The sequence below is a fragment of the Triticum dicoccoides genome, chromosome 3B, assembly GCF_002162155.2.
Source record: "Triticum dicoccoides isolate Atlit2015 ecotype Zavitan chromosome 3B, WEW_v2.0, whole genome shotgun sequence".
Lineage (NCBI taxonomy): Eukaryota > Viridiplantae > Streptophyta > Magnoliopsida > Poales > Poaceae > Triticum > Triticum dicoccoides.
Genome location: NC_041385.1, coordinates 734,249,808 through 734,264,154, shown reverse-complemented (window position 1 = coordinate 734,264,154; position 14,347 = coordinate 734,249,808). Strand labels below are relative to the sequence as shown.

The 14,347-nt window shown below is 43.6% G+C and overlaps 1 protein-coding gene across 1 annotated transcript; it reads right to left on the bottom strand.

Moving 5' to 3' along the window:
• Positions 1 to 3,908: 3,908 nt before the first annotated feature.
• On the bottom strand, positions 3,909 to 12,683 carry LOC119278174 (mannosyl-oligosaccharide glucosidase GCS1-like). Its single transcript, XM_037559525.1, has 22 exons — positions 12,336 to 12,683; positions 11,609 to 11,682; positions 11,005 to 11,256; positions 10,622 to 10,796; positions 10,411 to 10,497; positions 10,261 to 10,329; positions 9,992 to 10,088; positions 9,631 to 9,713; positions 9,191 to 9,298; positions 8,889 to 9,010; positions 8,652 to 8,759; positions 8,461 to 8,534; positions 7,741 to 7,866; positions 6,242 to 6,309; positions 5,855 to 6,004; positions 5,717 to 5,767; positions 5,103 to 5,159; positions 4,882 to 5,022; positions 4,689 to 4,780; positions 4,325 to 4,434; positions 4,160 to 4,223; positions 3,909 to 4,062 (listed from the first exon to the last, which is right to left on the bottom strand). Exons 1-22 carry the CDS (start codon positions 12,681 to 12,683, stop codon positions 3,909 to 3,911), a joined length of 2,610 nt encoding a protein of 869 aa, XP_037415422.1.
• Between the last annotated feature and the right edge of the window lie 1,664 nt (positions 12,684 to 14,347).

The window sequence follows — 14,347 nt, the reverse complement described above, 5'->3', positions numbered from 1 at the left end:
ATTTACTTGCTTTACCTTTTTGAGCACATTGACTTGAATATGTTTATTTGTCTATGATGTAGACACGACATGTGCCCATGAGTTATCACCGAAATTTCAAAGTGGAAACATTGCTTGAGAAACAAAAATGATAGACACACCTAGTATTCATAGTAATGACCGGCAAAATTATTTGTTACCGTTGAATGCCTGATAAATCTTGCTTGCAAGCTGTGTTAAATTGGGTACTGGAGTCTGCGAAGTAGTGGACATGCGTTGTTCTTATAAACTCGTAGTTTCTTAAGCTGTCCTTTTCATTCTGTCAGTGCGGTCCAAGTCACGGTGCACCACAAGAAAATATAGAAGAGTGATTTTGGCTCCGTTGACTTAAAAATAATTATTTCTCAAATCAATTGCTTATACCTATAAGATCTCGATTGTGTCCTCACTTTTATATTTACACATGTACTAAAGCCTAGTAGAAGTCCCATAGCTAAATGGTTTTATATTTCGGATTTGCTAATTCTCATGTAGAAGATAGTTAACAATTAACCCAACAAAAATTATAGAAGAAATTTCTTTTGGTTCCGGAGTGGGGAATATGGCCGAACTTCAATGGTTTTTTATTTACTTGTTTTACCTTTTTGAGAAAATTGACTTAAATATGTTTTATTTGTGTATGATGTAGACACAACATGCCCTTACCACACCTCAAAGTACAACTTTTAGTTTAAAGCACAACTTGATAAGCAAAAATGTGGTAGATACTCATGACTAGGAAAACATAAAACACAACCGAATTTGTTACCGCTCAACGCCGATTAATCCTTCTTGTAAGTCGCGTTGGGTTTGAGCCCGCGAAATGGTAGATACCTCTCTCGGCCAATCTAGCTGAGTTCACGAGTGCACTATCAAACTCCCGTTACGCCGCAGCACGCCAGCGACTCCTTCTGGCAAGTTTGGCTCCCCAGGCTTGCTATAATTTTCCTTCTTTATGGGGTGCTGCTTAATAGATACGAGATTTAAAAAAAATCAATTTATTCATAATCGATCACGGTAGTATAGAGACCATTTGAAAGATCGTGGATGCCGCCTAGAGGGGGGGTGAATAAGCGCTTTAAAATAATTACGATTTAGGGTTGAATAAATGCGAAATAAAACTAACGTTTATTTGTCAAGCACAAAACCTAGAACAATTAGGCTCACCTATGTGCACCAACAACTTATGCTAAGCGAGGTAAACAACTAAGTGATAACATGATATATAACATGAAATATTATGGCTATCACAAAGTAAAGTGCATAAATAAAGGGTTCGGATATAAGAGATAACCCAGGCACGCGGAGACGTCGATGTATCCCAAAGTTCACACTGCTGCGGATGCTAATCTCCGTTTGGAGCGGTGTGGAGGCACCGTGCTCCTCAAAATGCCACTAGGGCCACCTAATCTCCTCACGCCCTCGCACAATGCAATATGTCATGATTTCATTAAGGGACACTTGAGGGCGGCCACCGAACCTGTACAAATGGCAACCCATGGGGCGGTCACCGAACCCATACACTTTGACAACCCCTTGGGGGCGGTCACTCGACCCCGTACAAATTGCTCAGCTAATCTTCACAACTTAATTGGCGACCTTGACGTTTGTCCCGGAGCTTTCCACCATAACGATTGAACTTCGCGACACAACTAACCGTCTAGGCACCCCAAGCACCCAAGAGGCACAAGCTCTAGGGTGCCCAAACACCCAAGAGTAATAAGCTTCTCAACTTTCACTTCCATGTATCATTGTAGAGAACTCAAACCGATGCATCTAATGCAATGCAAGAACACACGAAGTGGTCAAGTCCCTCACTCCCAAATCCCACCACAACAACAAAAGCTATGGAGGAATATGAGACGAATAACAAGGAGAACACCAAGAACTCCAAGATCTAGATCCAAGGGGTTCCCCTCACTTAGAGGTGGTAGACAGTTGGTAAGTCATCGTGCTAAGCCCCCATAGAATCAGCGCACCAGAGCAGGTGAAGAGAGTCGTAGATCTGAAGGATCAGACTTGTAAGACTGCACCAAACAGATCCAACGAAGACCATCATTGATCGATTCCCGCAAGATCCGGCACAGACACACCTTCACACGCCCTCCCATTTCGCGTTGGCTTCCCTGAAAACCACACCACGGAGCAGCTGCGCATGTGTATGTGTCGTGGAATTGTCACGTCAGATGTCCTAGTGAAAGGACTTAGTCATGGAGCCATCGCAACTAGGAAGCTTAAAGGGGTTAATCGGGACAAAGGACACAAGATTTATACTGGTTCGGCCCCTTACGATGAAGGTAAAAGTCTACGATCCAGTTTGAGTGGGATTGCTTATGTCTCGAGGAGCGAATCCGCTTGACCTAGTTCTCGATCTGATGTTACTTGTCCTGAACCGCCGCCGGGCCGTCCCTTTATATACAGAGGTTGACACCCAACGGCTCACAAAGTCCCGGCTGACTCATAAACAGTGTCCGACTCGGTCTCTCTCTATTCCTGCCTTACAATACGAGTTATATACATATGACGGTTTATCTCTACGAGCCTTAAGTCGCCTTCGGGCTTTTGGGCCCTTAACTGAACCGCCATCTTCAAGCATCGCCTTGGGCTTCAAGAATCGTCATAGGTATAACCCGACCCCTCCTGGGCGGGTCATATCTAATAGTTATATCCCAACAGTATGCGTACTAAGTTCAACTTCAAGTGCGCTTATCGTGAGCGTAGAAATGATTGCAGTGTTCAATCAGTTGGGCGCTCATGTGACCACTAATCCCGCCGTCCTATGATGGGCTGGTGATTGGTCAGGCAACAACATGGCTAGTTTTTCCGCAAAAAAAAAAGGCAACAACATGGCTAGGATGATTAGCCACCGCGAGTCCACGATTCCCTCCGGTTTTTTAGAACGCGCGATTCTTCCATTCTTTTCGACGAGCACCGCACGGCATGGCCAGGCTAGCTTGATGCTGCCCGTGAAACATACGCAGCGCGGCCCACCGCCGGCACCATCAGAACATTTACAGTGCGGCACTCGTGCCAAGTGCTGCTGCTACATACACTCTTCTGAAGTCAATGATGGGTGCGGCAGAACCGCGTGTTGATGGCAAGAGATTCTGGGTGCCAGGACCACGACCTCCATTTATTTGCTCCGGGAAAACAACAGGATTTACTGCCTCTGAGCAGGACGATTCGCTGGTGGTAGAGTACTAGAGGGCGTGTACAGAGAGTAGTACTACTATGCCGTGATTCCATTCAAAGCGGCGATCGACTCTTGTCCGTCACGGCGCCCAAAAGCGCGCGCATCCGTGGCTTTGCGTGCGTGCCAGTCTGCGAGACCGGAGGATGCTTCCAAGTCTACTCGGGGCCGCTCCACAAGGGACAAAAGCAGGTCTACCCAGCCAGACCCAGGGGCAGGGCCCACCGGTCAGGCGGGGCTCTTTCCCTTGGAAGGAACGCTACGAAAAGAACTCTGTTCTCTCGACATTTATCCCTGGGAATTAAAAAAAATATATATTTATCCCCGTCAAAAAATATAAATAAGGTGCTGTTATATCACTCGTCGGCAGATGACAGTAAACTCAGCTTCATTGCCTCTGATGTCTGCATGCTCATAATACTTCTCGTGCGCATCTCCAAGCCCAGGAAAAACAAGTTATACTCGGGAAACCAATCTATAGAATCAGGGGATAACGACAAAACAGGTATATATCATGATCGAGTGACTAGCAGTTATACCCCAAAATCCAGTGAGTAAAGCTGCAATGCTCCCAAGGGAAGCTCTTCCCAGCATTTCGCTCAAAATCAAGCTAAACAACGGCGATCACTGATCAAGCCTTCCGTTCCAGCTGGGATTTCTACCTCATGTGCGGCCGCTCGGGATACACCGATACATCTATCTACCTGTGCAACGATGGGTAGGACTCGGCCATGATCAGGACGACGAGGGACGTCCATCCGGTGAACGACCTCGCGCCCTTCCCCTTCCCTTTGTTCTTCTGGTCGTAGTTCTCCCAGAAGAACCCGGTTTCCTGGTAATTCCCTACAATGTTCCTGTAAATGCAGGCAAATAAGTTAGCACCACAGGCGCATCTTAGAGAGGCTGAAATTCAGCTGGTTTCAGTTTCTCGTGGTAGAAAAACGGATATACCGAATCAGGTTCGATCTTAGCTCATCGTACAGTTCCCCTGCCCTGACCCTGTACGGACCATCCTCTACAGGGCAGCGCAGTGTTAAGAGTGTAATGCATACAGTGAAATTTGTGAAAGGTAATACTAGTATGGTACATTTCACAGCATTGTTTGAGGAGGTTTACCGTGTGCATAGTGATGGAGTCCTGAAAGAATCATGTAGTTCATGTTTATCCAAATGGCACCTCTCCAGTACGGAGCGTCATGCTCCGTATTACGCTTCATATACATTGAGCTGGACCATGGATCAGCAAATAATTCAGAAACTACTTTGTTTAAGGCAAATTCAGAAACTACTAACTGAATGACCTAGTAATATTGTTCAGTGAGTGTAATAGTAATACAACTGGCCCAAGTCTTCTACACTGGGCCCTCTAGTGAAGTTACAGTGTGGATGCTCTAGAAGTTCCAAAGTCACGAGTACCTCCAATTTTAACCATCGAGCTGTGCTCCTTAGCAAAGTGAATAAATACAGATATTTAGATATACCTTGTTCTAGAAAGTGACCGGAGGCCATAATCCGTCCACAGGATAGAGGTGTTGGATATAAGGTCAAGCTGCTTCTCAAGAACCCATGATTCCTGAACAGAGTTAAATAGTGCTTATCACTTTAGGAGTTTGGGCTGGGATAAAAAAACACGGTAAAAGTGAGAAGCAAACAGATGGGAGGTAGTGAGCATACAGGTGGAATGGCCCCCATCATGAATGGGAATAGGCTGACATAACCAACATGAGGTACTAATTGCAGCTGCGGGGCTTCTAATGTCTCCCGCAGGAGTTCTCGTTTCATAGCCTCCCTATCTTCATACCATCTCAAACGAACCTAACAATGATCTTACAACCAAAATCAGTAATCATGCCTGTAAGCTAAATCACAAGGCTGAGAGGAAACGCAACACCAACCTTTTCTGTATGGTTACCAAAGTCAAAATAGGCACCAGTTTTGTCATCCAAGTGCATCTGTCAAAATGCAACAAACAACTGAACAATGGAAGCCTAGTTATTGCTTGAACACAGCTTGTTACATGCAAAACCCAATAAGTCGATAACAAGCATTTAGTAGATAGCTGCTCTTTGGAAGAAAGAAAAAAAGACTACACAACACATCATGAATTCAAAGGCATTTGTGTCATACTTCTTGTCTCCTACTGGCATACGATACCATAATACTGTAATACTCAGCAGCAAACAGAAAGCTCAGCATGTTTCCCAAAACTATCCCCAGCAAATTTACTTATATGGCCCCTTGAAGTTGGGCAGGAACTAAAACCACAGTATTCACTGGAGTTTTTGGTAAATTAGCCACCATCCATTGCATAATTCTGTCTATGTTTAAAGGGTCATATAAAATAGAATGTACCGGATCATAATTATTAGCATTGAATAAGTGCCTCTATTCATATCCAAAAATGTAATACCATTAGTTAAGTGACTCAAAGAATGATGTCGGATTGATCTACACAATAAAAACAACATTCATGAACGAAAATAAACTATCAGAACTTTCAGGGCAATACCTTGTTAAGTGTCTCAAAATCTGAAAGTTGATCTGACAATTTATAGTAATCCTGCAGAAGATCACAGATTTTTCAAGAAAAAGAGTCAGTCAGTAAATGGGTGAGACAAAGCCAGTGCAGAAATTCATATTGCAGTACCTTCTCAAGAGAGCTGTCCATTTTAAGAAACCCGGCGATTGAGCGCATACAATTTGTAGCTAGAAGCATCCAGCACCGAAGGTCAACATGGCGCTCCTCATCGTTAGGGTGAGATGCACGAGGATAGTCATCCAACCCAGATGTCAAAGTCTGTAAAGGAGTTAGAAACATTGGAATGATCTCACTAATGCAATTATACAGAAAGACAAGGGAATAAACTCAATTCCCAATAACATAGCTTTTGCATATACTCCATCCATTCCAAAATAAGTGTCTCAACGTTGTACTAACTTTAGTACAAAGTTGACACACTTATTTTGGGACGGAGGTAGTACTTTAGGATCAACTGATCGAGTAGGAGCAAGCAACTAAGAATTTTTCAAAAACCTTTGGGTTTAACTCCCTTGTTGTCATACTGTCTCTTCCATGCCAAAAAAACGTCCCTTCATATTTCCCTAAAAAACAATCAAGTCAATAGACCTTCATGATAAACAAGCTAAAAGTCGACATGACGAGCAGAAACATAAAGGGTAATCCACATATAATGGAAATTAATATCCACAGTTGGTTGACCCAACAATAAACATTGACTTTTAACAGTACAAAGCATATATATAATATTTTACAGCTTACACCAGTTCGCAGAAAGGTTAAATGCACACTGTAATGCCATGTGACAGAAAAAGTGTTCTACAAAGCACTTAGGCTAGGGGGACAGTGCAGTGGCAGGTTGGCAACTAGCACATAGCCGCCAACCAGTCAAACAGGCTTAGGTGTTCCCCTTTAGAACAGTGCAAAGAAATGGAGCATATCTCTTTCCAGGCCATCAAAACCCAGGCACATGGCATTGTAACCTCAAAAAGTGTATAGTTTCTAACTTTGGACAGGCAGATCCTTCAGCAGGGCATATTAGTGTTCCATATTCTGACAGCTGGTTACGCATTTCTCTCATTGGAACAGTTGATCTGAGATACAGTGTCTGCTAAACTAGCCAAGGATCACTTTATTTGGTCAGTTTGAGAAGTGAGTATATATAAAGGAATCAGAGAAACTGAAGGGAAAACGGACAAACTTCTGAAAACTTTGATGTGTTCCTATACATAATGTAAGAAGATATAGATGATTGACAGAAGGGACGATTATCATCTGTGCCAGATGTTTGCACCCTTGATCTAGCTTCGATTACACTTTTCGGTACTTATTCTGAATTGCTTTCTACAATTAATGAACCGGAACCTCTAATGCTCAAGAATAAATATTAACCCAAATATTCTTTAAACATAGCATAGCCAAGTCAAGGCTTTGGAAGCTCAAGTAGTCAAGTGTAACTACTCTTCTTACCATAAACCACAGATGGCCCCTAAGGGCATGTACAATGGTGCTATCTTAAGAGTGCCACGTAGGATAAATAATGAGGTGGAGGAGAGAGAACTCATAAGAAAAGGTTTGTCTTCTCTTATTTAAGAGAAGACAAGAGGTGATCTCTTAGCACAATATGTCTCACCACGTTTTTAGGAATAGCTAGTTATTGAAGATAAGGCTAAGAGATGACCCATTGTAGATATTTTTTTTGTCATCTCTAAATTACATGCAAGACATAAGACAAGACTATCTTATCAACCATTGTACATGCCCTAACAGAAGACAACTAAGCATAGTAATCCTCGTGTTCAACAATATGTCCATAAATCAGTAACAGCATGCAGTTCAGCATGTTCATGCGTGCTCTGAACACTGTGATGAACATGACTTAAAATAAAGTGAAGATCCAACCGACACATACTTTTCCGTGCTTGGCAGAAGAAAAGCATACTGGTTCACAGCCACCAATCGTTTACTCTTAATAGTTATGACCGAGTATAAGACATTGGAACAGCAAAGCTCACCTGATTGTGTACTATTGAACCACTGGAACCAAGAGTTCAGCCGTACATAAGCCCTTTTAAGGAAAGTGGATATCTTTTCAGCTTCCTCATCCGAAAACTGGTGTGCATGTATGCCACTTGCCAAGTCTGCGAGAGAAAATGTATTAAACCAACTGGACCGCAATCACTTGATCATAATTCACACACTTCTACACATAAACAGGTTTTTGATGCTTGGCCAGATCCACACATTAATAAGATTCTGATGCTAGGCCACTGTGAGCAGTTCTCTCTCAACACATAATTGGATACACATGCACCAACAAAATAAACCTAACATAATTTGTAAGACTTCAAAGCCATTTTTTCTGTTGTGTGAGTCTTGTTGTTATGCCCTCGGATATTTAAAGTGGGAGGGATAGGGGAACCGGCCAGTAATTTAAGCTGTTTAACCTCCCAACCGACCACCCAGGTTAGAGTCATAGGACCAGTTTGGGTGCTCATCTGGCCATCTTGTTCTTTGGTAATTGAGTACTTCCAAGAGAGAAGCTAGTCAAATTTCAAAAGAAGAACAAAGGGGTAGAAGCAGGGAACATTAGTGTGTAAGCTGATTTCTGCCTTACATGTCAACATTTATCATTTAAAGCATCTAGTGTGTACAAACCGAATAATTAAAGAGAAATACTAAGAAAGTAATTAGATATCTCAATTATCAACACCAATGAACAGAATTGGTCCTACCACGCAGCGCAAGAAATAATGTCGGAGGGTTTCCATTGGAAGGATACTGCAGAACGAATTCCTCAGGAACTTTACTGCATGAAGCCAAAAAACTAGATGACATAAGAACTGACACATCAAACTTATGACTAGCTATGAGAAGGACAAAGATAAGAATGTCGCAGGGTCCATCCCTCATAGTGGATACTAACCTTAAAGCTTCAGCCCCTAATATTTGCTCTCGAGGAATCCATCCATCCGCATTAATTAGATCCAACCAATGGCCAATTATGTCCATCGATATATGGGCATCCCAGCGCCTGTACATCATCATCAAGGAAGTGTGTTCACAGAAAGCAATAATACCAGCACAGCAGGGAAGTTGTCCAGATAACGAATGGAGTAGCAGAAGCCATGCACCAAACATTATGAATTGACAGAATGCTTACCAAATGACTAACTGATGGAAGCCCTCGTCCCACAGGAATCCCCTAGGGAAAAATGAGCGACTGGGCACAGCTGTATATAGTGCAGCAGGCCAATATGGAATATATTTATCTCCATCTTTTTGCTGCGACAAAAAATCTTCAACATTATTTGTTTGTGTGATAGTAATAACCTAGAATCTGTATCTGGTCTACTGCCCAAAAGAAATAGATTCAGCACAGTAGAGTAGATCACTACACATAAGGTGGCAAACAGCCATGAGAAGGACATAGATAAGAATATCAGGTGAAACTCTAAAACTTACTGAAAAACCTTTTGGAAGTGCAATTTTTGACTGCCCGTAGAAGTAGCCAATACCGCCAAGTAGACTTGACAAGGCAGCTCTACCAACAGATAGTTCTTTGGAAACAATCTGCATCAGAGCAACACTAGCATCAACATAGGTCCATTACATAGTCCTCAGCCAAGCTTTACTGATTGCCTGGAACAATATCTATCTATCTAGCAAAAAAACCATTAGCATTAAAGTATCTACAACTGTAAAGCACACAACCAATAAAAAAAACGTAACTATCATGTACAGCCCCATAAACGCGGACACAAATCCAAGAGTAAGTACAAATACTTTTGATTTGGGAAATTAAATTCAGGGTTCCTAGGAAGCAGTACTACAGTGAGAAAAATAACTCTAGAGACTGCAAAAAAGAGCTTGTGGAAAGTACAAAACTGATCCAAAGAGCGCACCTTATTATTTACGTTGAAAATTTGATCATATCTCTCTTCAAAATCTTTCTGTTTTGATTCAAGGCGGGTGCTCAGCATGGGACCTGAAAATCTGACATCATTACTGATATAATAATTAACAAACAAAATGAATACATCGTGCCTTCAAAAGTCAAAACTCCTGAAGTTCAGGTTCAACACAAGGACAAGATGCAGGTAAAACGGCTCTCATATCTGATGCGAGGAAGCAAGACAAAGTCAAAATCTCGTGTTACTTCCTTCAAAATGTTCAGAGCATGCATATTATAGATGATGTCCATGGAATCCAATAATGAATATGTCTCCTATCTATAAGCAGTATTGCATCGTGCAGCAGAATCACCTGTTAGCCTGTTAACGCGTTCTGCAGTCATTGGATTTTTTGAGCCAGCCCCTGACAAGAACACTATGTCTATTTTGGCAGGAAGTTTTATTGAAACCTGTGGAAACAGAGGGAAAACATAAATCACAAAGGCAAAAAAATATTACTCAAGTTCTGGGTGTTATTGACTCATTCTTGATTTGACACATACATGAGGATGTACTGTATATTGATGGAATAACTTGACAGGGGCAAAAAGAAAAAAAAAACTGTCTTCACCTTTAAAGTACCTGATAGATCATTGCATTTGAAGAGTCTTCGGCCATGTCTGGCAGATTAAGGTTCCCGCTTTGCCTTGCCTACAAAGGTCCACGGAAGTAGCTATAAATGCAAACCAACTTTATAATATACAGGTAACGGAACAAGAGTTTAGGAATTACATTAGTCACAAGGGCATGTTGTACTAGGTCACTTAGATTATGCATACTGGTCGTCTGGAATCCAGCTCTGTGAATTTCCAAATTGTCCTGTGACGGAGTTCCACAAATGACGATAGAGATGTCAACCATATGGCATCATGTTACATACTAGTATCAAGTGATACAAAAAAACCTTAAAACTAGGACTAACAAGGCCTCAGTATATGTATACCTCAGATCTCAGGTAAAGTTCCCAATCACCAATCTCTTCATGCGATCCAGAGGCCAAAAGAACAGGACCTCTCGACGGAGGCTCATGTGAGCCCATAGTGATCAACTTCCCTGCTTCGTCAGCAATATAGAAGAACAGATGTGTGGTGCTTTCTTGGGCTTCACTTAAACTTGACCTAAATTAATTGAAATGGCAGGGGATGAATTTCTTTTTGTTCCTTAGATAATGTTGCAGGAGTAAGAACATATGACAATTTCCTAGTGTTGTATTTGGTGATGAAGAGGTCAACTCAAGTAAAAAATAACAGTATTTCCATCTCATGCTAAACATTACTTTATTTAAATCAGTTTTTTTCAGTTTGCGCCTAATGAATATGGACTTACCCCTCGTTCTTAGCATCCAATCGAACTGCCCAGTCTCCTCCATAGCCACTGCCATCTCCTTTCTCTTTTAGAAAGCTAGTGGTCAAGTGCAAGCCATGATCAGTCAGCTCTTGACGTCCATAATCCCTACCATTGTGATCTGCCCACCCATATTTGCTAAGCTCATCAGAATCTTGGCAGACATGGCGAATAAAATATTGTCCATTTTTCACGCCAATCCACATTAACCCAGCAATTAGAGACAACGGAGTTCTGAAATATAAATTGTATTAGTAAGTATTTTTCACAAGCTTGGTAGTACAGAGCTCGTCACACACACATATTATTTCTTCTGATTAATGGAAAACAGCATGCTGCACCAGCAGCAGAAATTGTATACCACACCTCCAGTCCTCCACAAATGGAACTAACCTAATGAGAACAAAATACCTCTGTTTGCCTCGTGTTCACGAGACAAGTAAATTCACAGCATAACAACTAATGATGCTAGCAATATATAAGTTTTCATGGATAGCTCTAGCATGTCCAAGAGGACTAAGAGAACAGAATCATTCTAACTAGCATGTTATAAGGGAAAGAGGAAGAGATCACCAAAGTTAAGTACCTAGCACGAATTCCAAGATATACATTTGGCCTGTAAGTACCCCAATACAAGCTTTCTTTGTGATCACCTTGGAACTGCAGCCAGTCAACATTAACCATCAGATTGATTGGTTTACAACCAAAAATCAATACAAATCATCTAGAACCGAATAAATCAAATACTCGCCTAGTAAAGAACTAGAATGCATACACATTACAGTGGAAAGCAGTTTTATCTCGCCTATACACACTATTCTAATTCACGGCTCTTAACGAGTTTAACGACCTATGGCAAATCAAGGGGAGGATTTACTACCAAACTGGCCTCCTTTGGTTTACAGGAATTTTGTAGGAATTCTAAAGGATAGGAATTTTGTAGGAAAAAGTCCTTTGAAGCCCTGTGGTTTGTAGGAACGGTTTTCCTATTCCCATGATGTTCTTATCCTATGAACGAAAGGAGGCCTTAAAAGTTACTCCGCAGAGCACTAATAAAGCACATGCAATCCGTAGTTCATTGTACTGATGTAACCAAATGTTTAACCAAAACTCATCATTAACTAGCTACCATCTATTACCCAGTGGTTCAGACATAGTAAAGCAGTAGTGTCCTTCCCCAAATTGGGTAGCTCTTACATATAATTCCGTGTCCTAAGTTCCACTGTTGCAGGTTCTAGCAGAGCACGCACACCTTACAGAATGACACATCACCTGCCTAGTCAATTGAGAAGCTACGGGGTGACGATCCTCACCTGAGGCAGATCCATCATCCGGGGCGCATCAAGCGGCGTGACGGAGCGCGCCATCCTGCGCAGCGCCGCGGCGCCCTCCGACTCCGCCTCAGCCTGCCACCACCCGCCAGTATACGCGAGGAAGGCGAGGGACAGGAGGGCGACGGAAGCAATCACTAGGAGAAGGAGGGTTCGGGCGCTCACGGCCATGAGGCGCAGGGGGCCATGGTCGCCGCGGCCACTGCGCCGCGCTGCGGCGGCGGCGGCGGCCCGGCGCGCGTCCGGATCCGGGGCAGAGGAGGAGGGGTCACCGCGGCTCCTGGAGGCGGCGGATGGACGCCGGGTGGTGCCTCCGCTGCCGCCGGTCATCGGAGAATTCCCGGCGATCTCCGCGCTTTCTCTGGTTTGGTTCGTGGACTCGCCACTCGGCTAGACTGGACCGGAGACTGCAGGGGGAGAGGAGAGGGGTTTGGGTTTTTTCCACTTTCCGCCTCGGTGCTGCGTTGACGGAAAAAAGAATTACGTCTTTTTTTCCCCATGTACAGGCATATCATATTTTCCAACTATCTTGGTATTTTTTGTGGAATATTTCCCAACTTCTTAAAATTTCTGAAATGAGCGGGTTTTGGGTAATTCAGATGATGAATGTGGAAGGCTTGGTTTTGGAGTTTCTCACTGCTAGCCGAGAGCGATTGTTTTAGGGGCGGGCATATGTGTCTGATTTCTTCTCTTCTCCTAGAGAACTAAGGATTTCGTGAGACCCACTAATGAGCGGTTAGATCCGAGTCATCGAGATCCAGTAGTTTGTTTGACGTCAGCCGACTTTTGTTCTTTTTGTTGCTCGTGGAATGTATAGTTTTGTTATGAAACCACCAGGGTCAGATGGTGATTTTGAAGATGGTGGATCTGGGTATTGTTCGGGTTGGCTTTCTTTTTCTTTAGCTCTTGTTTGATCGGTGTATTGGCTACATAATGATGTATTGACTGGGGTGGACCGCGATGGCGTTTGTGGTTGCTTGTGGTCACCGAGCTCGACGTCGTTTCTCGTTGTTGATTGCTACCTCTTGAGCACTGCGTTGGTTTTCCCTTGAAGAGTGAGGGAGTCCTGGATTAGGGGGTGTCCGGATGGCCGGACTAAGACCTTTGGCCGGACTCCCGGACTATGAAGATACAAGATTGAAGACTCCGTCCCGTGTCCGGATGGGACTTTCCTTGGCGTGGAAGGCAAGCTTGGCGATACGATATGAAGATCTCCTCCCGTTGTAACCGACTCTGTGTAACCCTAGCCCTCTCCGGTGTCTATATAAACCGAAGAGTTTTAGTCCGAAGGATGAACAACAATCATACCATAGGCTAGCTTCTAGGGTTTAGCCACTCCGATCTCGTGGTAGATCTACTCTTGTACTACCCATATCATCAATATTAATCAAGCAGGAGTAGGATTTTACCTCCATCGAGAGGGCCCGAACCTGGGTAAAACATCGTGTCCCTTGTCTCCAGTTACCATCCGCCTAGACGCACAGTTCGGGACCCCCTACCCGAGATCCGCCGGTTTTGACACCGACATTGGTGCTTTCATTGAGAGTTCCGTTGTGTCGTCACCATCAGGAAGGATGCCGCATCCCGTCTTTAAAGACGGCGTCGTTGCTAAAGGAGCTTTGGCTGTCGGCCAAACTCTCCGGCTAGGCAGGTTTTTGATGACCGCCTGTCCGGCCGCCGTGCCGACGATGACCTCTCGGGCCATCGAAAGCAATCTTCACATCAGCTCGGAGCTTGCCGAGCAGTTAGATTCGATGGAGCGCTTCTCCCTGAACGAGCTCTTGGATCGCATCGCGACCCTAGGAGTCGCTACTGATTACGACCAGATTGGGCTTAAACCCGATCAGAGAGAGATTGACTCTCCCCAGATTACCCACCACGTCGAAGTGGTGGAAGAACAATGCGGCGAGTCTTCGCCCACCCTAAGGACCAGATGCGTTCGGATTCCCGATCCCTCCAAGCCGGATACCCACGGAGGGGAGGGTGTCGCCCAA